At 35.9% G+C, this 22021-nt stretch overlaps 1 protein-coding gene across 1 annotated transcript in view; it reads left to right on the top strand.

The window, feature by feature from the left end:
• Positions 1 to 19570, top strand: part of NDFIP2 (Nedd4 family interacting protein 2) — a 71879-nt gene extending 52309 nt beyond the window's left edge. The window contains exons 5-8 of the mRNA XM_019971821.2: positions 6758 to 6882; positions 11388 to 11454; positions 14125 to 14230; positions 16293 to 19570. Of these exons, the coding sequence (XP_019827380.2) occupies positions 6758 to 6882; positions 11388 to 11454; positions 14125 to 14228 (296 nt within the window). The 3' untranslated portion in view covers positions 14229 to 14230; positions 16293 to 19570. The remainder of the gene's footprint in view (positions 1 to 6757; positions 6883 to 11387; positions 11455 to 14124; positions 14231 to 16292) is intronic.
• The last annotated feature ends 2451 nt before the right edge of the window (positions 19571 to 22021 follow it).

Genomic DNA, 22021 nt, shown 5'->3' on the forward strand with positions numbered 1-22021 from the left:
GAGTCTCATACAGCTGGGCTACTTCACTTTCACTTTCAAGTAAGTTTAAAAAGAATTAGAAAGATGTTTTGAAATGTGAACTCTGATTTGTAAGAAATTCTTCCGGTTCCATTCTGCATTCCCACCAGCAGTGAATGAGTGTTCCTATTGCTCCGATCCTCATCAGCATTTGGTACTGAGAGTTTAAAAAATTTTAGAAATCTAATAGTTATGTGCTGGTATCTAGTTGTGGTCTAATTTGCATTTCCCCAATGATTAGTGATATTGAATATCTTTATTCAGTAAGTACTTTCAAGTACCTACCATGGATGAGTCATATAAACGATAGTTCTTAAAGAGGTTATCTGGGTACCATACATTGATTGCCTTGTTAGGCATCAGTGACTTACTTTCTTCATATAAAGCTAGGTTTTTATACAGCTTTGGGCTCATGTATTGTAATTGCATCTAGAAAGGGGAGATATATAAGAGTTGTAACTGTACCTTAAGAAACTCATAATATTTGTGAAGTATTAAATTTTATTGAATTTGTTCTGTTTATAAGGAAAATAATTTTTTGGTCATTTCATTGCTTGTAGTTTATTGGAAATGTCTGAAAATTAATACATTGTTAGCTTCATGTTTTTCTCAACTGTTGATAGTTTAAATAAAGAGAATTGCATAAGGATGAGACAGAAATTTGCCTTTATGCAGTTCAGAATCAAGTATAGTAAAATCAGTTATTCTTTGGGTCTGTTTGAAATGTGGTGCATTCATATATAATGAGGATTTTTCTTTGATAAAATTAATAAGTGCTTAATGTTAGTATTATATTGGTGTTCATTCATTTGTAATATTCACTTATTTGTTTCCAGAGCAAGTATCAAATTGTTTAAAATTTAAACATTTTAAACTTTTCATTTTTGAAATAATTTCAAATTTAGGAAGAAACATGCAGAAACAGTACAATTGGCATATAGCTTTCATCCAGCTTTTCCAAGTGTTAACATACATAACTTTAGTGATCAACATTGGGAAGTTAAATTAACATCATGAAATAACACTGACTAGTTTGTAGACCTTTTTCAGATTTTCCCAGCTGTCCCACGGATGTCTTTTTCTTGGTCTAGCATCTATTTTGGGATTACACATTGTATTGTGAAGTGAAGTCGCTCAGTTGTGTCTGACTCTTTGCAACCCCATGGACTGTAGCCTACCAGGCTCCTCTGTCCATGGGATTTTCCAGGCAAGAATCCTGGAGTGGGGTGCCATTTCCTTCTCCAGGAGACCTTCCCGACCCAGGGATTGAACCCAGGTCTCCTGCATCGTAGGCAGAGGCTTTACCATCTGAGCTACCAGGGAAGTCATTAGCCTCTGTGTTTCCATCATCTGCCTCAATCCAGAACAGTTTCTTAGTCTGTCTTTGTTTTGTAACAATTTTGATTCTTCTGTAGAATCCTGGTCAGTTATTTTGTGAAATGTCTTTCAATTTGGATTTAGCTAATGTTTCCATTAGATTCAGGTGGTACATTCGGCCCCACTTTGCATCGCCCTCCCCCCCACCCCCAAGAACACCACAGAAATGCTGTGTTTTCAGTGCATCATATCAGAAGGCAATGATCTAGATACCTTATTACTGGGTATCTTATTACTAGAATTCTTATTACTAGTGATGTTAACTCTCATCAGGATAAGGTGGTGTCCGCCAGCTTTCTTCACTGTGGAGTTACTCTTTTCCCTTTATTATTAATACATATCTTGTGGCTATTGAAAATGTAAAAGTGTAGCCATACTAGTTAATGGATAAACTATAGTATATAGTATTGCTTTCTGATTACCCAACAAATTCTTTGGGTAGGTGGAAGGTATATATATAAAATGATCAGTGTATACAGGTGTAAAAGACTTGGTTGCAAAAAAAAAAAGAAAAAGACTTGGGTGCCACAGTCCTACCTACAACGCTTCTTACTTACCTTGTGACTTCATGTGTGGAGCCTAACTGTTCTGAGTCGTAATTTGCCCTTCTGTGAAAGGGAATTAATTCTGATCTCGGCCTTCTTCAAAGGCTAATGTAAGGGTCCCATGAGTTAGTATACGTGAAATGCCATGAATTATGAGTGCTGTTAAGAGCAGGTGGTGTTCTCCTTCCTCTCAGTTCCAGTAAGTCAGTTGATTGGCAGCCTTCTTTCAGATGCCATTCACCTGTGTAAACCTGCCTTATTTGCTCTTAAAAAAAAAAAAAAAGGACCGCAAGCGGAGAATTATAATTGGAGGAACACTAAGCATACTTTACCAACTTTCCTGTGCTAATTTTCCTACTTCCCTGTTATTTACTCCCCCAAATCTTACTTTTCCACAGGAGTATAGCTTATATGAACCTGTTGCTTCTCTGGGTTCCATCTTGGGCCTTGCTGTGTTGGGAATAGGTGACCGCCACCTTTAAAAAAAAAAAAATTTTGATTTATTTTGCTGTGCCAGGTCTTAGTTGCGACATGCAGGATCTTCAGTTTTCACTGCTGTCTGTGGGATCTTTTCATTTGTGGCGTGTGGATTTTTAATTGTGCTATGTGGGATCTAGTTCCCTAACCAGCCATCTGCAAGCCAGGAAGAGAACCCTCACCAGAAATGGAATTTTCTGACTCATTGATCTCAGACTTCTGATTGGAAGTGTGGAGTCAAAGCCACTTGACCGACCGGAAAGTCCCATCCCTACACCTTTTAAGCTTCCTTATTTTGTTCTAGCTCTCTAGCGGAACATGCATGAATGAAGGTGGAGCTGAAAGAAAAGTATTCATGTCTTCTCTCTTAGGCATGTATTGATATCTGTTCATCTGTCTCTACTACACATTCTTTTATGGATTTTCCATACCTGAGGTTTAGTGTATGTTTATTAAATCCTTTTCCTGACGATTCAGACGTGTCTTAGCAGTACTCAACGTTTTGGCACCAGGGACCAGTTTCATGGAAGACAATTTTTCCACAGACCAGGGAGGAGGGGGGATGGTTTGGGGATGATTCGTGTGCATTGCATTTATTGTGTACTTTATTTCAACTGTGACATCAGCTCTACCTCAGATCATCAGGCATTAGATCCCAGAGGCTGGGGACCCTGTGAGGATCCAGAATGGAATGCTCTGCCCTTTCTGTACCTTAAAGACTTACTCATCTTTACTTTCTGTCTTATAGGCCAAAGGGCATAAAAAGTGAATCCATCTATGCTGCAGTAGTCACAGCTCTGTTTAACTAGTGCCTGTGTATGTGAGAGCAGTTAAAGGTGATTAAGTTACATGTTTGTCTGTTCAGGCTGCTGTAACAAAATATCACAGTCTAGGTGGCTTAAACAGTGAAAATTTATTTTCTCACGGTTCTGGAAGCTAGAAGTCTGAGATCAGAGAGCCAGAAAACTTGGTTTCTGGTGAGGGTTCTCCTCCTGGCTTGCAGATGGCTGTCTTCTTGCAGTGTCCTCACATGGCCTCGCCTCTGCGTGTGTGCACAGAGAACTCTCTGTCATCTCTGCCTCTTCCTGTAGGGACACCAGTCCTGTTATATTACGGCTTTACCCTTATAACCTCAGGTACTCGTAACTCCCTCTCTGAAGGCCCTGTCTCTACATAAGTCACACTGGGGGGTTAGGACTTTAATCTACAAGTTTCGAGGCGAGTGCAGTTCAGTCAGTAACAAATTATATCACATGAGCACAGTTTATAGGAATTCATACCGCTGGTGGAGCCCATAAAGAAAACATGACACCTCATTAAGTACTTTTTCGTCCTTTTGAATCTTGTTCCTCTTTGGGGCACAATGATATGCCTAGTAGATAGTGGTAGGTCTGATTTTGAAGAAACTGGACAGTGTTTAAATGCTTTTTCCCCCCAGAGCTAAACATATACATGCTCAGTGGTACAAAAAAAATAACACTTTTGAAATATTTTGCTGTTTTGGATTTCTCTGTCAGTGCTTCCTGTGTTTTGATATAGGAAGATACCTGTGACATGAGATACTTGCAAAATGATAGAATGTTCATAGCACACTGGGATGGGGTGCTCAGGACTGGAGGTGTCTGTCCTCTGCCCCAGACCTCTCCTGCCTGCCCTAAGGGTTGAGGAGAGAAACACCTCAGCTTGTCATTAGCACATATATAGCAACCAGTTGGGAATCTCTGCTGCTGCTTGGTAATGTCAGTTCTTTAAATAGATATGAAACTGGTTTTGTTATCTGCTTTCCCCACAGTTAACACAAATATTAGCCAGTTAGTTAGAGAGCTGCTATATGCAATAGATTATTCTAGAACGATGGAAATGTTCTATCTGTGTTGTCCAGTATGGTAGCTAAAATTAGAGAATAAACAAGCTTTATATAGTATAGCTTCCTTGGTGGCTCAGATGTAAAGGGTCTGCCTGCAGTGCCTGAGACCCAGGTTTGATCCCTGGGTCGGGAAGATCCCTGGAGGAGGACATGGCAACCCACTCTAGTATTCTTACCTGGAGAATCCCATGGACAGAGGAGCCTGGCAGACTACAGTCCATGGGGTTGCAGAGTTGGACACCACTGAGCGACTTCCACACTTCCACACTCTTTATTTATAGTAGTGTCTCCTGAAATGTTTTTGGCAGGAAAGATGGGGCCCACTCTAATGTGAAGAGATCGTTTTGTATGTATAGGAATGGTGGCAGACATTTTTTAGCAACCACCGTGTGCCAGGTGCTGTGCTAAGCTTTTTCATTCTCATTTAATCGTCTTAGCAATCTCATGAAGTCGGTGCTTAAAGATCAGAGAACTGTGGCTCAACAGAAGTCAGCAGTGAGTCCAAGGTTGTATATCCAGTGAGTGAGTTGTGACTCACACACATCTCTTATTTCAAAATTGATTTTTCTGGCTATTGCATCACCATGTATTATAGCTTCCCATTAATGATCAAAAAGGTTGCATCTAGAAAGTTTTAGGAAGGAAGAAATGATAATAGTAGGGACATTCCCTCAAAGAAATAGCCATTTCATTTGAACTTACCTTAAAACATTTCCTCTAGGTCTTTAGAATTTTGAAAAACCAGAATTTCTCTAGGTAATTTACTTTATTCTCCCTGGGGCTTGGTTGGAGATATTTAGGGTGAGAGGATGAGCAGTGAACAAGACTTCTGTTCAAGTTGGTCTTTAGTTTTATTATTATTATTGCTATTATTATTGTGATATTGTTGATATCTTGAACATAAATATGGCACTCTGATTATATCTCAGGGACCTGGGATAGAATCCCAGGTCAGAATGCTTTATGCTACAAATAGTAGAAAACCCTCACTCAGCCATTGTAAATACATAGGAGACTGTCTCATAAAAGCAGAAGTCTCTGGATAAGCAGACCTCAGGCACAGACTTGCTCTGCTTTGCTTTCTTCTTCACGAAGACAACACACACACACATACATGCTCACGTGCACACAAACCCACCCACCCACCATCTAACCATCCACCCCTCCACAATCCACCCCAGCAGACTTAGAATGGTGGTTTAGTTCTCAGGCTGATAGCAGGATCATGGCAACAGTTTCAGGTATGATGATTAAATGTGACATCCAGTGGAAGAAGAAGGGCCTCTACTTTTTCTTCTTCTTCCTTTTTTTAAAGCTTTTATTGTAGAAATTCTCAAACTGGATGAGAGTAAATTAAACATCTCTGTAGGATTTCCTTGGTGGTCTAGTGGTTAAGACTCAGTCTTCCAGTGCAAGGGGGTGCAGGGTTTAATCCCTGGTTGGAGAACTAAGATCCCACATGCTTTAAGAAGTGGCCAAAAATTTAAAATAAGCACACACAACATTGTAAATCAAGTCTATTTCAATTAAAAAAATTAAAGCATCTGCATATCCATCACCCAGCTTCAATAATGATCAATTTAGAGCTCCTGTCATTTAGCCTAAATTCCATCCTCTCTCTCCTTGCTGTGTTTTTAAGAATGTTTTTCAGAAGTCCTATTTACAAAATAAAATCACTGGCAGGGGATTTGGGCCTCTTGTGATTTTCCCAGACTACTCAGGACTCACCTTTGGGGGCTAAGTATGGAGTCCAGCCACCCGTTAAATGCAGGCTCTAGAAGTGGGTGGGTTCCTGGGAAGGGGAACCACAGGTTTTGTTAGGTAGGAGGAGGCTGTGAACAATATTTGCTCCTGGAACATTAGTATAATTTATTTATTATTAAAATACATACTTTATTCAGCTCATCTTTAATACTGCTTTTTTAAAAAGCCGATTTGGTCGGCTGGTGTCTTAGACTAGACTTTTTGGGTAGGATTGCATGCCAGCCACTTTGTGACTTAATTTTTAACTGGTTTAAAATTACAATTTCATCTTTTGGGTTGTAAGCTCTAAGGTATTGATTCTTGTTGACCAAACTGACAAGAAACCAAGCTTACCCATTTGTTAATGGATAGTAAACAACTAAATAGTTTGAAAAAGGTAGACTACAGTTTGTAAGGAAGACTTAATTAATACAGAGTTAAAAGAAAGAGAACTGCTATTTCCATTGAGCAGTGAAGTATTATTTATATTCCACGAAGTAGTAGTGGCGTTAGTCGCTCAGTCATGTCCTACTCTTTGAGATGATGCCCTGTAGCCTGCTAGGCTTCTCTGTACATGGAATTCCAGGCAAGAATACTGGAGTGTGTTGCCATGCCTTTCTCCAAGGGATCTTCCCAACCCAGGGATCAAACTCAGGTCTTCTGAATTAGGTCTCTGTTCATTTGTTTCCAGTGTGTCGTCTTTTAAAAGAATTATTTCTCTTGCTTTCAGTGGCATTTATTTTCAACTGGCTTGGATTTTGTTTATCCTTCTGTATCACCAACACCATCGCTGGAAGGTATGGTGCCATCTGTGGATTTGGCCTTTCATTGATCAAATGGATCCTTATTGTCAGGGTGAGTGTCTTGATAGCCTCTACCACTTTTATCGCTAAAATTAAAGTACATGAAATTTCCTGTGTGATTCGTAAATGTTCATTTTGTGTATTTTGTGTATATGATTTCAATTATTTTGAGACTTAATTCTTAACTTCTATCCTTAGTTATCATAGTGATCTCTGTGGTGTGAACATTTTCTGACTGTATTGTATGAGAACTTGTTAGTATGTGGAAAGAACTTTGAAATCAGATAAATTTGAGTTTGAATCTCATCATTTTTATATCATTGTTCTGACTTTTAAGTTTTTAAATTGTTCAGAGCGTTAGTTTCTTCATAATAGATAATAGGTGCCTTTCAGTATTTTTGTGAGGTAAGAACAGGACATATTTTGAGTGCCTTGCCCAGTTACTGCACAAGTGTATGTGCTCAGTGAATCATGGCTGCCACTATTGTGATAAAGCATAGGTCTGCCTGGAATTAGTTAAGACGTAAACATTTCCATTGGCTAGTGAAATTATCATGGATTTAAATATTCTCTTACTGATCCACTGGGAAGGCCCCAAAAAGTAAAAGTACACTCCTTTAAGGTAGTTATTAGAACTATTCTTTTCCTTTATCGGCTTCCCTGATAGCTCAGTTGGTAAAGAATCTGCCTGCAGTGCAGGAGACCCTGGTTCGATTCCTGGGTTGGGAAGATCTGCTGGAGAAGGGATAGGCTACCCATTCCAGTATTCTTGGGCTTCCCTTGTGACTCAGCTGGTAAAGAATCTCCCTGCAATGTGGGAGACCTGGGTTCAACTCCTATGTTCCTTCTAAGCCTTTCTTCTCATTTTCCAGTTGTTCCTGGAAATCACCCTGTCTCCCTCATGTTGTTTACAAAATGATGTGTAGGGAGATAACAGTAAGTTCTTACCTTTCTCCCATCTCAGCAAAAAAATAAAATTTTTGTAACCATTGCACAGGTAGTACTATTGTTAGCATAACCTTCCCCCAGCTCTTTTCCTTTGCCTCCTGAAGGCCCCTTTGGCTCGTTTTTACAAGGATTTTCCCCTGGTTTCTTCAGCTAGGAAAGTGGCTTTGTTAATTAGTTACTCTTATTAAAAGTAACCCACACATATAAATGCTATATACAATTAATAAAATTTATACTTTCCACAAATCATGTTTATTTAAACAATGACTTCTAATTGAATGAGTCAAGTCCTCCTGAAATTTTCAGTAGAACCACATACTAATATGTCAGCTTCAGTGCTTCACACACTTCATTTACGCACCTACATTATCAAATATCTTAAGAAAATCACCCATTAAAAAAAATATTAAAGCTGAATTTTATGTGTTTTTTCATTAATTTTAAACTTATTATATTACTTCCCAGGGTTTCAGTAATCTTGTCAGACCGTGTTTCTGTTCAGACCAGATTATAGGCTGTGGTTATTAAACAGTCCCAGATTCTTGGTGGGACCTGCAAACTGGCTTCTTTTAAGGTGATTAAAACCTGGCCATTATAAGAACTGCCCCCTGGCAGTTCCTTGTTTTAATTTCATTTGAAAAATGTAAAGTAGGTTCTCACCACAAGCATAAATCTGTTAGGTGTTATGAGGCATGCAGAGATAAAGAGACAGTCCCTGCCCCTGCAGAAGTTACCAGTAGGAAAAACTCAAGAGTTGGAACTAGATAATCTAGTCCAACCCTGGTTATATTAGTAATAGAATTAATGACTTTTATTCAAATGGGATTTCTTGTCTGAGTCACAGAACATGGAAAATGATTTGACTTTCTCAGTTTTCCTAAGGTTATTGAATTGCTAGTATCATTCTAGAACATAAAAAATAAATCAATGCATAATATGCAGTGTTCGACTCTAGTATATTAAGGCCTAATTCTCTCATAGAACCCCAGGTTGCGAAGGAGTTAGATTGTTTTCTCATCAACTCCAGTCAGTGTGATAAGATGGGACCTTAAATTCAAAGACTGGAGTTTCTCAAAGTTTTGTAAGGAATTTAATAGAATGAAGTTTAATCCCTGGGACTGTTTAGTCCCCCCCCACCCCGCCTTTTTTTTGTTTGTTTGTTTAGTTTCCCTTTAAAATACCTTTACTGAGTTAAGGTTAATGTTATACCTGTAGTGTATATTGAGAATTGATATAAGAAAAGGATTTTAAGGAATCTTCTGTTTTAAAATAATAGCTGCCATTCAGTGAGCACTTACTATGTTCCAGGTATGATTTATTATAAACACCGAATAATCCTGTGTCGTCAGTGATGCTGGAGACAAACTAGCCATTTTATTGATGATGAAACAGAATAAAAAGTCTAATAGCTTGCTGAGTGTCCCACAGTTTGTGGATTAGAATCTAGCTTGACTTCCGTTCAGTGCCCGTTTCCCTAATTTTGTACTGCCTCTGTAACTTTGACTGTACTTTGACTTTTGTTACAATGCTCCAAGCAATAAATTCTCCTTGGAGTTCAGTGCTGAGGGAAAGGTTTTTTCCTAAAAGCCCGGCATTTCCTTTTATTAGATAATAAGTAATTTATAAATCACATTGCTGCTTTTCTTTTTCTCTTTTCTTTTTGTTTCTGAATTGCTGTGAGCCTCACATTTAATGTAAATATGTTTAGCCCAAGATTCTCTCCGAGGCTTTTAATGTTTTTATTATTTGTTTAAAATTGCATATATATTTTAGTAAAAGCTGACAATTCCTTTTAAAAGTAGGCAGGAAGTAAACAAAAAAATACTGGTGTCATATTAACAAAATAAAATCATAATTATTTCAAAAATTTAAGTCAGATTAGTTCTTACTGTTCGTTAATTTATTTTCCAAAATTTGATTTCTTGCAGCCTGTGGTTAACTACTAAATATGAGTTATTAAGAAAACCCAAAAGACAACTTGACTGAGCCCTCTGATTTTTTAGTATTTTGAAACACGTTTGATAACTTACTAATGAGCCCCAAGGCTTATTAGTTTATTCTTTTTATGTAGTGAGTTTTCCCTTTGACTTCAAAATGAAGATAATTATATTCTTTAATTGGGAACAGATAAAGAACAGCTGCAGGTCGGTACTTCTGGTGAAGAATTTCTTTGTTCTTTTCTGGTTGCCTGTTGTTGGCGATATTGTATATTAAATATATTTTAAGAATTAGGTAAAAATGTATGGTTTTAGTTCTTTATTCCTTTTGTTCTTATAATCTCTAAAACCTATATGAAAGCCTTTTGTTTCTTATTAATCATTTGATTAAAAAGTAATACAGCTGTCCTACTTTACAAGCTATATTTTCACAGTTTTCCAATTCTTCTTTCATTGTACATATTTTAAAGGTGTAGGAATACATGGGCTTTGTATCTACAGTGGTACTTTGAAATCTCTATTTTTTGAAATTTCTCAGACTCAAAGCTGAGAACTTTAGATCATGGTTCATGTATTATACATACTTCCTGGGAAATTACTTTAAAATTTAGATACCCTTTAGTGGATGTGCTTTCCCACACAGTAACGTTATTTAAGTTTGTAAGTGTTTTGTTCGTACCAAACCTGTAAGATTTTTTTTTAAATCTTTTGTGGAAATTACCAGTGAAAAGTTGGAAATAATTATGTACAAATTTGGAAATAGATACATCTGAGGATGAATGTGCATACATCTGAAGACAAATATGCTTTTAACAAACTCATTTTTAGTTCAATTCAGGGTGGAGGCTGGTAGAAACAGTAGATAAACAGGAAAATGAGACTGATTTAAAAAGAAAACTTTTAAAAAATAATAAATCATCATGTCCACAGTCAAATCAAGTAAAAGATACCTGTGTTCAGTGTCATCAAACCCTACCTTCCATCTGTCTGTTCACATTCTCATTTCATAGAGAATTTATAAACTGTCTGCCACAGCCACTAATAGGAACTGTTGAAATGCCACTTCAAGGTTCATTTAGCTGTTCTCAGCTCACTGTTGGGAAATGAATGCTGGAGCATCTAGTTTGAAAATAAAAAAGACTCTAATGAGTTGGGGGTCTTTATGTGCCTAGTATTCTTGGCAGTGATTAACAGTAGGGGGTGTGCAGAAGGTCAAAAGCTCTTCTTTTTAGAGGTCAGCAGAACATCCCCATCTGATAAGATTAAACTAATGTGGCTTTTGGTGTTAATATCTAAAGCAGCGGGTTGCTGTAGTGTGTTTGGGATGGTAGTTGTGGCTTTGAGAGATTATGAGAAAAGAACTGACATGTGAACTCTTTAATGAGAAAAATGTTGGATTCGGATACATAGCACTTATCTTTCTTCCTTACAGGCAGTTTGAAACTAATTTTTATTTCTTAAATATTTTGCATAAGTTTGTTTGCTGATAAAAAACTTCTAAAAGTTTTTTTTTCTTCAAATAATTTTATGTGTAATTTTTTTCTTTTCTCTTTTTGTGCTGTTTTATGTGCTGACAATTATTTGAATTAAATCATTCTGAAACTGAGGTTAATCTATGATTTTCAAATTTAGGTCCATAAATACAGTAAATATATTTATGTTCATTCCATAGTTTTCTGATTATTTTACTGGATATTTCAATGGACAATACTGGCTTTGGTGGATATTTCTTGTACTTGGTAAGTTTATTCTTAATGCATTTCAGTATGACTAATTTACATTTAGTTTAACTTTGGTATTTCCTAAAATTGTAAGATATAAATATACTGTGTTATTTAAGTGAAAGAAAAATTTTCTATTGAAAAATTCTCATATCCAAACACACGTCATCTTGGCTATCCAGATAGTTCTACATAACACTCTGGTTTCTGATTTAAAATTCAGAGCCTGTCAATTTAAAGAATCAGTGGTTGAATGAACTGAATACTGCAAAACTTGAAAATCATAAGATGATTAAAAAATAATTGCCTTCAGCATTTATTTTGGAAAATAGACATGTGTGAGTTTCTTTTAATGATCGTAGGAAATGTTGAGAGGAGGCTAATTGGATATTCTACCTATTTTATTTTTGGATCATTGAAACATTCTTTACACTTTTGAAGTGCACTCTGCATTAATCATTAATCAGTCAGGCGTAAGGGAAGGCTTCATGCTTAATGATCACAGTGCTTCTGTTGAGTTTTCTTCTTACCAGGCGTATCGTTTATTAATATTGATGAATTTTATGGATTTCCAATCTGTGTTTCCTTGTGTTTTCCTCTTTAGATGTATGATAATTAAGTTAACCTTAAAATCACATTATACTTGTAATCCACATTTCAAATTTATTTACCAACATGAAAAATACAGGTTGTTTCTCTTTAGGTTTAAGAGCCCACATTTCTGTAGTAAATTACTTGTACCAGAAAACAGCACTTCAGTAGGTGGCAGTGTTCTCCTGGTATTTTTATTTAGTCCTGCTGTTGCATCTGTAGGATCTTTCAGGAAACAAAATCTTAGTGGTCAGCGAAGGTCACTAAAGAGCCTAGATTCTTTTTCTGATAATTACAGTGAAATTATTCCAATTATTTGTATATCTCTTGTGATTTTGTTGGGGAGTCAGATTAGACAAAAGTTTAACTAGTTTTTTTTTGAATTGTTACTGGTTTTCTGACTGATTCTGTGCTTGACTGAGTTTCTTACTCAAAAGTGAAAACATTTGTAATATCTTTTAGGTGTTTAAGCACATTGAGTGAGATTCTTGCTTATAAATATTAGGGGATTGAAGAGTCTTACGAAGACAACTGTGGAACACAGTAGAATGCAGGCATAGCCCCAGTTCCTCATCAGAGCCATAATCTAGCATTTAGGGGAATGTGAAAGCTTAATCCGTGATGGGAATGTTGCTGTCATATACCCAGAAGAATGTTGCACACACCCCAGAACGCTGAGAAACCATAGCTGCTGCTTGATTGGTTTCTAGGTGGGAATTGGCTAATTTTGGGAAATGCCTGAGCAGAGCAAAATAGGTCTTAGCAACAGCAGCTTCATAGACTAAAGAAGGGATTTCACAAATAATTTTGGTTTACGTCTTTCAGTAATACTTTTATGTTTGGATCACAATGTCATTATCTTTGAATAGCATCTGGAAGGGCATAAGGGCGGAATTCAGAGTGGGAGTCACACATGGAAAAGAGGATATGGGAAGCAGATGGGATCAGAGTTAGGTGGAATTTATACCGCTTGTTTTAAGTCATTTGTGCCTCTCTTCTGTCTTCTGTCTCTAATTTATTGTAACCATGCTTCTTATTTTAGGGCTTCAATTATTGTCTTAGAATTGGGTTACAAATTTCATTTGAGACTTTGAATTTAAATTGACAGGCTCGTCCTCCTGGTGAGGAAAGTTCCCTGCATACATATCATCTGCTTCTTGCCCCAACTCCACCTCACCCCCTTATTACCTGGTTAAAAATTGACTAGAGTTAATAAATATTTCCCTTAGAATTGTATGCTTAAGTATATCAAAGACTTCACCTAATAGTGGTAATGCTTTTGACACTTAACTAATATTTTTCATCTGAAACTTGATACATTTCATAGGCTTTATCGATTACCAAAGATACTTTTGATGTAAATGGTTATTATTTACAAATACTGTTTTACAGAGGAGAACACTGAAATAGAAGATGTATTTCAAGTCATTCAAGAACTCACTAGAGGGGCTACTTCCAAAGTCCCTTGTCTTGATTTTTCTCAAATTTTTTGTTATAAATTAATCTACAGTTATTACTTGGAAATAAGAACTAATAATTGAATTATTTACATAATTCACGTATCTCTAAATGTAGATTTTGCAGATGACAGGCACTCGATCTGGCTAGACAGGCTTATTACTGGTTTTATCCTACAGTTGTTAGCAATTACATATGCTGCATATGTTCTCTCTTGAATACTTTATATCAGTAAATATGTCTTAGTCTGCTTAGTCATTATAGTGACTTAAAAATTTCATGTAAAATGAGGTATCTATGAGTTGAATCAGTTTAAACACATTAGGTAGCTTTCCTTGTTAAAAAATTATTTTAATAAGTGTGAATTTTTGTGTAAGTTAGGACTTTAATGGCTAGATTTGCTTTACTTTAGATCCGTCTAGGCTTAACAAATTGAAAGAATTTGGAGGTAGCAGTAAAATTTTATTATATTTCCTTACAATAGAGCTATCATTATAGTGTAAAATGTGGAATGAATGGAATCCTACACATTAAATTCCTTCGACCAAGAGGACCTTGTTTGTAATTGTCTATTTCAAATTTATCATATCCCCTTTCTTTGTAAGAGCATAATATATCCATATATTTCAACCTCCTCAGGCCTGCTTCTTTTCTTCAGAGGATTTGTTAATTATCTAAAAGTCAGAAACATGTCTGAAAGTATGGCAGCTGCTCATAGAACAAGGTATTTCTTCTTATTATAGAGGTAAGAAATATTAATATATTAACTGTTTACTCCCTTTGTATTCAAATTCACCCCATGCATTTGTTGTTTAGTCACTAAATCGTGTCTGACTCTTCTGAGACTCCATGAACTATAGATCGCCAGGCTCCTCTGTCCATGGGATTTTGCAGATAAAAATACTGGAATGAGTTGTCATTTCCTCCTCCAGGGGATCTTCCCAACCAAGGGATCAAACCCTTGTCTCTTGCATTGGCAAGCGGATTACTTTACTACTGAGCCACCAAGGAAGCCCTTCACCCCGTGCATATTAAATGCTTAATGTGTATTCATGTTGTTTACTCAAATTTAGCGTTTTTAATAGATTTTCAATAGTTAACAGTATTTAAATTTTAAAAATTGCAAACTTCTAAGATAACTTCCATTTAAAAAATTGAATTTCATTACATTTTAGTTTTAAAAAATACATTATGAGTAAACTAAAACTTTAAATCAGACCTTTAAATTTCTGTTTAAAGCTTGGCTACACGTTATATACGAAGTAACCACCAGCACAGCATCTAAAGGCTTGAAAAACAATATGACAAAGCACTTACACAGAAAGAATAGGCATTTTGCATCACTGAATTTCACACAGGTATCTGCAGGCTAAAACAGACAAACAAAAACCCAATTCTGCTACTGAAAAGCAATTTGCTATGCACTGATCTTTAAAAAAAAAAAAACATTTATGATTTATCGAGGTTTAGCTGATTAACAATGTTGTGATAATTTCAGGTGAACAGCTAAGGGACTCAGCCATACATATACATGTATCCATTATCCCGCAAACTCCCCTCCCATCCAGGCTGCTACATAACATTGAGCAGAGTTCCCTGTGTTATACAGTAGGTCCTTGTTGATCATCCATTTTAAATAGAGCAGTGTGTACCTGTCCATCCCAAACTCCTTAACTGTCCCTTCCCCCTGGCAACCATATAAGAGATGTCATATGCTATTTCTCCTTCTCTGACTCACTCCGCTCAGTATGACAGTCTCTGTGTCCATCTCTGTTGCTGCATATGGCGTTATTTCATTCTTTTTAATGGCTGAGCAATACTCCATTGTGTGTATGTACCACATCTTCTTCATCCATTCCTCTTTCAGTGGACATTTAGGTTGCTTCCATGTTTTGGCTATTGTAAGCAGTGCCATGCACTGATCTTAACACACTGGATCAAGGAGTAAAGGTTGTACGAAGAAAATAGGAGCTCTGTTACTGTTTTCTTAATATGTACCAGTTTATATCAACAATGGAGGCTACATCTTGAATAAATGGAAAAATAAAGAAACGAGCAGAGATTGTCTTACTAGTTATCAAGTAAGTTTCTGGAGGCTGTGTGTATAGTACAGGCATTTATTTATTGTGTAGCTAGTAGATCTTCAATGAAGAGACCTCATAGCTCACTGTAGTACTTTAAAAGCAAGTACTATACAGTTCATTGTTTTGAACTTTTCAAGTATTTGAACTGCATTAGCCAAAGGTCTGCTAGAACACTTAACTTCCTGCTGTGTCTCCAAGTACAAGATGTTTCAGGGTTGCTATGACTAAGTATACATAAATTATATGGTTTGTGATTTGGTTGCTTAAATTTTATGCTTATATGACTGTTATATAAGCTAACATAATTTACTTAATTCTGCTGAAGATGATTGCAGTTACATTTCTGGATTGTATTTAAGTATTATTTTAAATGTTCCATTAATGTTTCTTCCTTCCCCTTAAAGATGTCACATTCTATCTTTAACTTGTCTACTATGACCTTAAGAGTTTGTAATTTTACTAATTTAAATGATATTCTGTGAATATTCAGTGTGATTATCTTGTTTTCCTTTTCAGGAGTTTAAAATGTAATGTAAATATTTTTTAGATGCTCTCCTTTAGGAATTTACTTTAGAATATATTTTGATCTGTGCTACTTATGTCATTCTTAACAAAAGGCTATTATATTCTTGATGTCATACTATAAAATGGGTTTTCATTGTACTATCATTTGGATAATTGGAACTTAATACATTTTAAGACTAATTCTTTCTCTGTCCCTAGACTGCATCGACCAGACATTCCTTTCTTATATCAATGTGAAATTTCCAGATCATCTGTAAACCTGCAACTTCAATGGATAGAAGACTATTAAACACAGAAGACAAATTTGTGAAGAAAAGATAGAGTTTCAAAATTGAATGGCAGAGTGGTTTATGCTTTAAAGCCATTTCTGTTCATTCTTTTAAATATTTATATTTCATTGGTTTTGCAGAATTGCATATGTGCCCATTTAAAAGATTTGCATAGACTTGAAAGAAACCATACAGTTGTCCCAGTCAAGTCCAGTGACATTTGATTAATCAGTGTTTGATATAATTGAAAGAGTTGAGTGATAAACAGTCTTCCAGCATGTAAATGCCATTGACTTCTGACCTGACATTTAGTATAATAAAAATGAAAATTATTAACCATGTCAAATGCTTTAGTTTCTGGCTCTCAGATTTATCTAGTAACTCTACAGAGGAAACATTCTTTGTTATATATAAAGTTTTTTTGAAACCTGCAGTGCTGATTATTAGAAAGGATTTGTCAGACTTTTGAACATGATAGTTATATCATTATTTAGCAAAACTTTCTGTAAATAACCATGCAAACCATGCATAAATTACTTTCTGCATTGTTTTCTTAGAAATTGTACTAGGTATCTTTTCCTTAATTTAAGTGGACTTAATATATTTAGAAAATTTGGATGTTAAAGATAGTTTTAGGACAAATTTTAGAAAACGTGGGTATGCCACATTTGCTTTATAAGAAAATCTTTTTTTCTTTTTTTTAAAAGGACATGCCAAAAATGAGAAGCTTGGTTTTTAGCATTGTCCATCTTATAGATTCTTAGAGGAAGAGATTGTATTAGATATTATATTTATTTCATTTAAGACATTTTTGAAAATTAATTTTCTGAATAAGATATTCTTATTTGCATTTTATCTTTTAAAAAACCAATAAAAATATCTTTCAGTATCATTGTAATATTTTTTTCCTTCAGATGTTTAGCTTAGCGAATAAAAACTTGTGCTTTTAATATCTTCTTGCTTTCTGATTGTAAGGTTAACTTGTAAAAATCATTTCCTAAATCGAGATACATGAAATATTTGTTTTCAAGTTATGGAAATGTGTCTGTGGAATATGGGGGTGTGAGTGTGTTGCGAAAGTGTATGTGAATATGTATTATTACAACTGGAATCTATTTTGCATTCATAAGCTACTACATTTTGTAAATCATTTTATGGTTCATCTGTCTTCTTTTCAGTTATATCTTTGCTTTTGAATGCCAATGTTAAAAATTACCTTTTAAACTTAAAAATCAGTTAATACAACTATATAGAACATTTAAAATTGATTGCTTGTTTATTATTAGACACCAACTACTAAAAGATACATTTAAAACTATTCAGGGTCATTTTCCACTTCTGAAAAAATAAAATTTATTATTCTTTATAACTTTTTTGTATTTCTCTGTGTTTTCTCATTTTACTTCATTGTCTTTAGTAAATTAAACATGCCATTTTGTTTTTCTGATTGAGCCTCCTATTTTGTTTCCATCATTTATTCTCCTCCCCTGTATAACCTTTTTATTATTGATTAAAATATCTTGAACCCTTGATTATTGATTAAGGTACCCTTTAACAATAGCCTGGGATAAAGAAAAAATATTTGATTTAGTTGCCTGTATTGGAAATTAATTAGGATTTATTTATAAGAAATGTGAGCTCATGTTAGAATTTTTTATTGTATATTAATTTCCTATAAACTTGTACTCTGTAATAGTTTTCAAATGACATTAAGCTATGATACAGAATAAGTTAAAATTACTAGATCATCTATCATACATCAATTTATTAAATTTTTATTTTTGTTTTTGTGATCTTAATGCTTGGTTTATGCATGTAGATGTTGACCCTTCATCAAAACTTCACTTTTTGTTTTGATTTTTATCCCCACAAATCTGTAAGATTCAAGTGTGTTGTTACTTAATCCTCTTTTAATTGGTAGAGTTCATTGGTTGTCTTAAATCTCATCATCCAATGAGGAGACTCAGAATATTCTTTTAGGAAACAGCATTCTCTCCTGAATTTATCAAATCCTACACACTTCCCTTCATTTCCTGTGAGCTTGGACAGCATGGCTGCTGCCATGTTTTGGAGACACTTAACCGCCTTTGTACTCTGCCTTAAATAAATTGAAAATCAAAACCCTTGTTAGGGTACCTATGAACAGTTTTTGAATGAATGTGAATTGGAGGTTGGAAGCTAATACAAAAAAAAATGTATTACATTATTTCTGTTATATTTGAAATAGCTCATTATGGCCAGAAAAATCCATCTTTATGTTTTCATGAAAAAAAAAAAAAGCCTGAATTTAAAGTAAAAATACATTTTCTATACAGTGTGTCCAGGATACATTTTAGGAATTTAAAACGCAAATTCTATTATACTTGATTAAAATGAAAATCTCTTTTTAATAGGAAAAAAATACTAATGCTTGCCTTTTGAGTCTATAAGCTATATCCCATGCCTTTGAAGATCATAAATGTTAACCTAAGACAATAATCTCTAATATTACAAGCAAAACCTCTAATGACAGGAAAAGTGGAGTTCCAAGGGTCTAGCTGAAGAAGAATTCAGGGTTTCTTAATTTACCACAGTTTTTTTCCAACTGGTCTATCCACATAAAGCACAAAGGTAATGATAGTGCATCTGGTAACTGTATTTAACTAGAGTGACATATATCTTGAGTTTGCTCATAACAGACCTGGTTATTACTATTTCCTGAGCTTAAATCGTGCCTCCTTTCTCATAAGTGTCCTAATTTGGAGGAGAATTTGTATGATCACCCTGTATATAACTCTCCACTGTATTGAAAAGTGACTGCCTAAATCTACTGCCTTGAGAGAGGGAACTGTATGTAGTATTAGGGCAGGAGTCAATTACTGTTGTCACAGCCTTGCCTAGACAACTGTTAGGCCTGTAGAAGATACAGTACATATATTTTTTTTCCTTTTTTTTTTTTTTAAATAGAAGTATTGAAATGATTCCTCTTATGGTAAATAGTAAATAGTGAGCTTTTATATATTAAAACTGCTGTTAAATTGTTTTTTTTTGTTAATTCTTCAAATAGTCATGAAATAATGTGTATTATTTTTTAAAACTTCATTCTTGATAAAGTTCAACTGTTAGATGATAATGTGCCATTTATTATTGAATGTCCTTTCCCATATATAGAACATGTTAATATGTGTTTTACTTGTTAATAAAGTTCAGTAAATGTGGAACTGTGAACCTGTCATGCATCCTTTTGAAAATCAGTTTGATTGACAATATATTAGCAACACCTTGGCCCCACAAAATGTTCATATGCTTGAACTTAACGTTATGTGGAAAACAGCTGGCATAGAATTAGGTTGGAGAGTGAGTAATTTGTATGTTTGGAGTTAGGTTGCAGTTTAATTTTAATAAATGCAAATAACTTATGTTTATTTCTACTTTGCAAAAGATTAGTGGTCACCATAGATCAGACTGCTTATGGGTATATTCTCATTAGGGAAAGAAAGGAATGGAAAGTGAAGTCGCTCAGTTGTGTCCGACTCTTTGTGACCCCATAGACTGTAGCCTACCAGGCTCCTCTGTCCGTGGGGTTTTCCAGGCAAGAGTACTGGAGTGGGTTGTCATTACCTTCTTCAGGGGATCTTTCTGACCCAGGGATCGAACCCAGGTCTCCCTCATGGCAAGCAGACGCTTTATCCTCTAAGCCACCAGGGGCATACGACCTAAAATGCAACCTACCCTGTAGTTAGAAAAAAAGAAAAAACTCATTCTCTGCTTCATAAAAGTTAAAAGGAAAATGTTTATTTAGAGCTCAGTATGTTTTCTTGTTTTCATTTTTCTTGATGTTTTTAACTTAGCTTTCAATTTTTGATTTTAAGAGGTTGAGCTATACACTTTTAAAAACCCCACTTGGTTTTCATGGAAACCAGTGAAAAATCCAGCAGCTAAATAAGAAAGTTGTTTAGTTGCTAAGTCATATCCGACTCTTTCAACCCCATGGCTGTAACTCTCAGGGCTCCTCTATCTGTGGGATTTTCCAGGCAAGAAGAGTGGGTTGCCATTTTCTTCTCCAGGGGATCTTTTGACCCAGGGATCTAATGCGTCTCCTGCATTGGCAGGTGGATTCTTCACCACTGAGCCACCAGGGAAGCCCCAAATAAGGAAGAGATAGTTATCGCCCCTTTAACAGCTGAGATTATAGTACACCCAAATCCCATACTGGTTCACAAAACCTTTTATAGATATAATTTTATTTGCTTGTTTTTGGCTGTGCTGGGTCTTTGTTCCTGTGTGGGCCGCTCTCTGGTTGTAGTACGCGGGCTTCTCATTTCCATGGCTTCTCTCGTTGAGTTAGGGGCTCGAGGGCACATGGGCTTCAGTAGTTGCACCTCCTGAGTGCTAGAGCACAGGCTCAGTAGTCATGGTGCACAGGTTTAGCTGCTCGGCGACATGTGAGATCTTCCCGGATGAGGGATTGAACCCTTGCCTCCTGCATTGGTAGGTGGATTTTTTTTTTTTTTTTCTAACCACTGAGCCACGAGGGAACCTTGGAGGCAGTTTTCCTCTCAAGCGTCTAAAACAAACCCATTTTAAAAATTACATTCCTACTTCTTTCATGTTTAAATCGGTGTTTTACCTTTAGTGACACTGGTTATCCTTCCTTAAAGCTGTGTCATCTTGTAGCTTCACCAGAGCATCACGGGATCCACAAGTAAGACCAAAGTTTGTTCGAAGCTCAGAAGAAACCTGGAGGGCAGCCTCTGCTCTCAGAATGTGAAAAGCAACAAATTACCCTGTTGGAAAGTATGAACCCTTCTGTGGAGGTATAAGAACTGTACTTGTGCAGGAATCCCTAGTGTAGAAATACGTTGTTTCTTTTCCATCAAACTTAGCTTCTCAGCCATCTAGATTCCTGCATAGTAATTTGGTTTTACTAACTGTGGCATTTGGGCTCTAAAATTTTAATTCCCATTTTATTCATTCAGAGAGAAGACCTGAAGACCATTAATTGCTAGCAAGCATTGACCGCTCATCCTTATATGATAGGTGATGATAGAGGAAGTAAAATATCACTTCTTAAATCTAGGCTTTTAAAATGATGATTACTATGGAAAGCATCAGTTCACCTAATTAATGAAATCCCCCCACCCCAAACTGGATAAAATCGAACAAAAGTTTAATAATATGTAAACATGGGAGAGACCCAGAAAGATTGAGAAACTTGCCAAAATGGCAGAAACCCTCACCTTAAATCTTCAGCTGAGAGTTACAAACTTTTAAGAGACAACTGAGTCATAAATTTCCCTGATTCTACGGGATGTCCAGGGATGAATTCCTCATGGAATGATTCTTGGAACCTTCCTTTAGAGCTCTGATTGTCATTCAGTATGTGTGTTAGTCACTCAGTTGTGTCCCAACTCTTTGTGACCCCGTAGACTGCAGCCTGCCAGACTCCTCTGTCCATGGGATTCTCCAGGCCAAGAATACTGGAGTGGTTGCTATGGCCTTCTCTAGGGAAATCATCCCAACCCAGGGACTGGACCTGGGTCTCCTGCATTACAGGCAGATTCTTTATCATCTGAGCCACCAGGGAAGTCCGTTATTCAGTACAGTGCATTATAATCAACACAGAATTTGGGGGAAGTTAACACCCCAGCCTCAATTTCCAGAGGTTCCAATACAATA

The sequence above is a fragment of the Bos indicus genome, chromosome 12 (genome assembly GCF_029378745.1).
Source record: "Bos indicus isolate NIAB-ARS_2022 breed Sahiwal x Tharparkar chromosome 12, NIAB-ARS_B.indTharparkar_mat_pri_1.0, whole genome shotgun sequence".
In the NCBI taxonomy this organism is placed as follows: Eukaryota; Metazoa; Chordata; class Mammalia; order Artiodactyla; family Bovidae; genus Bos; species Bos indicus.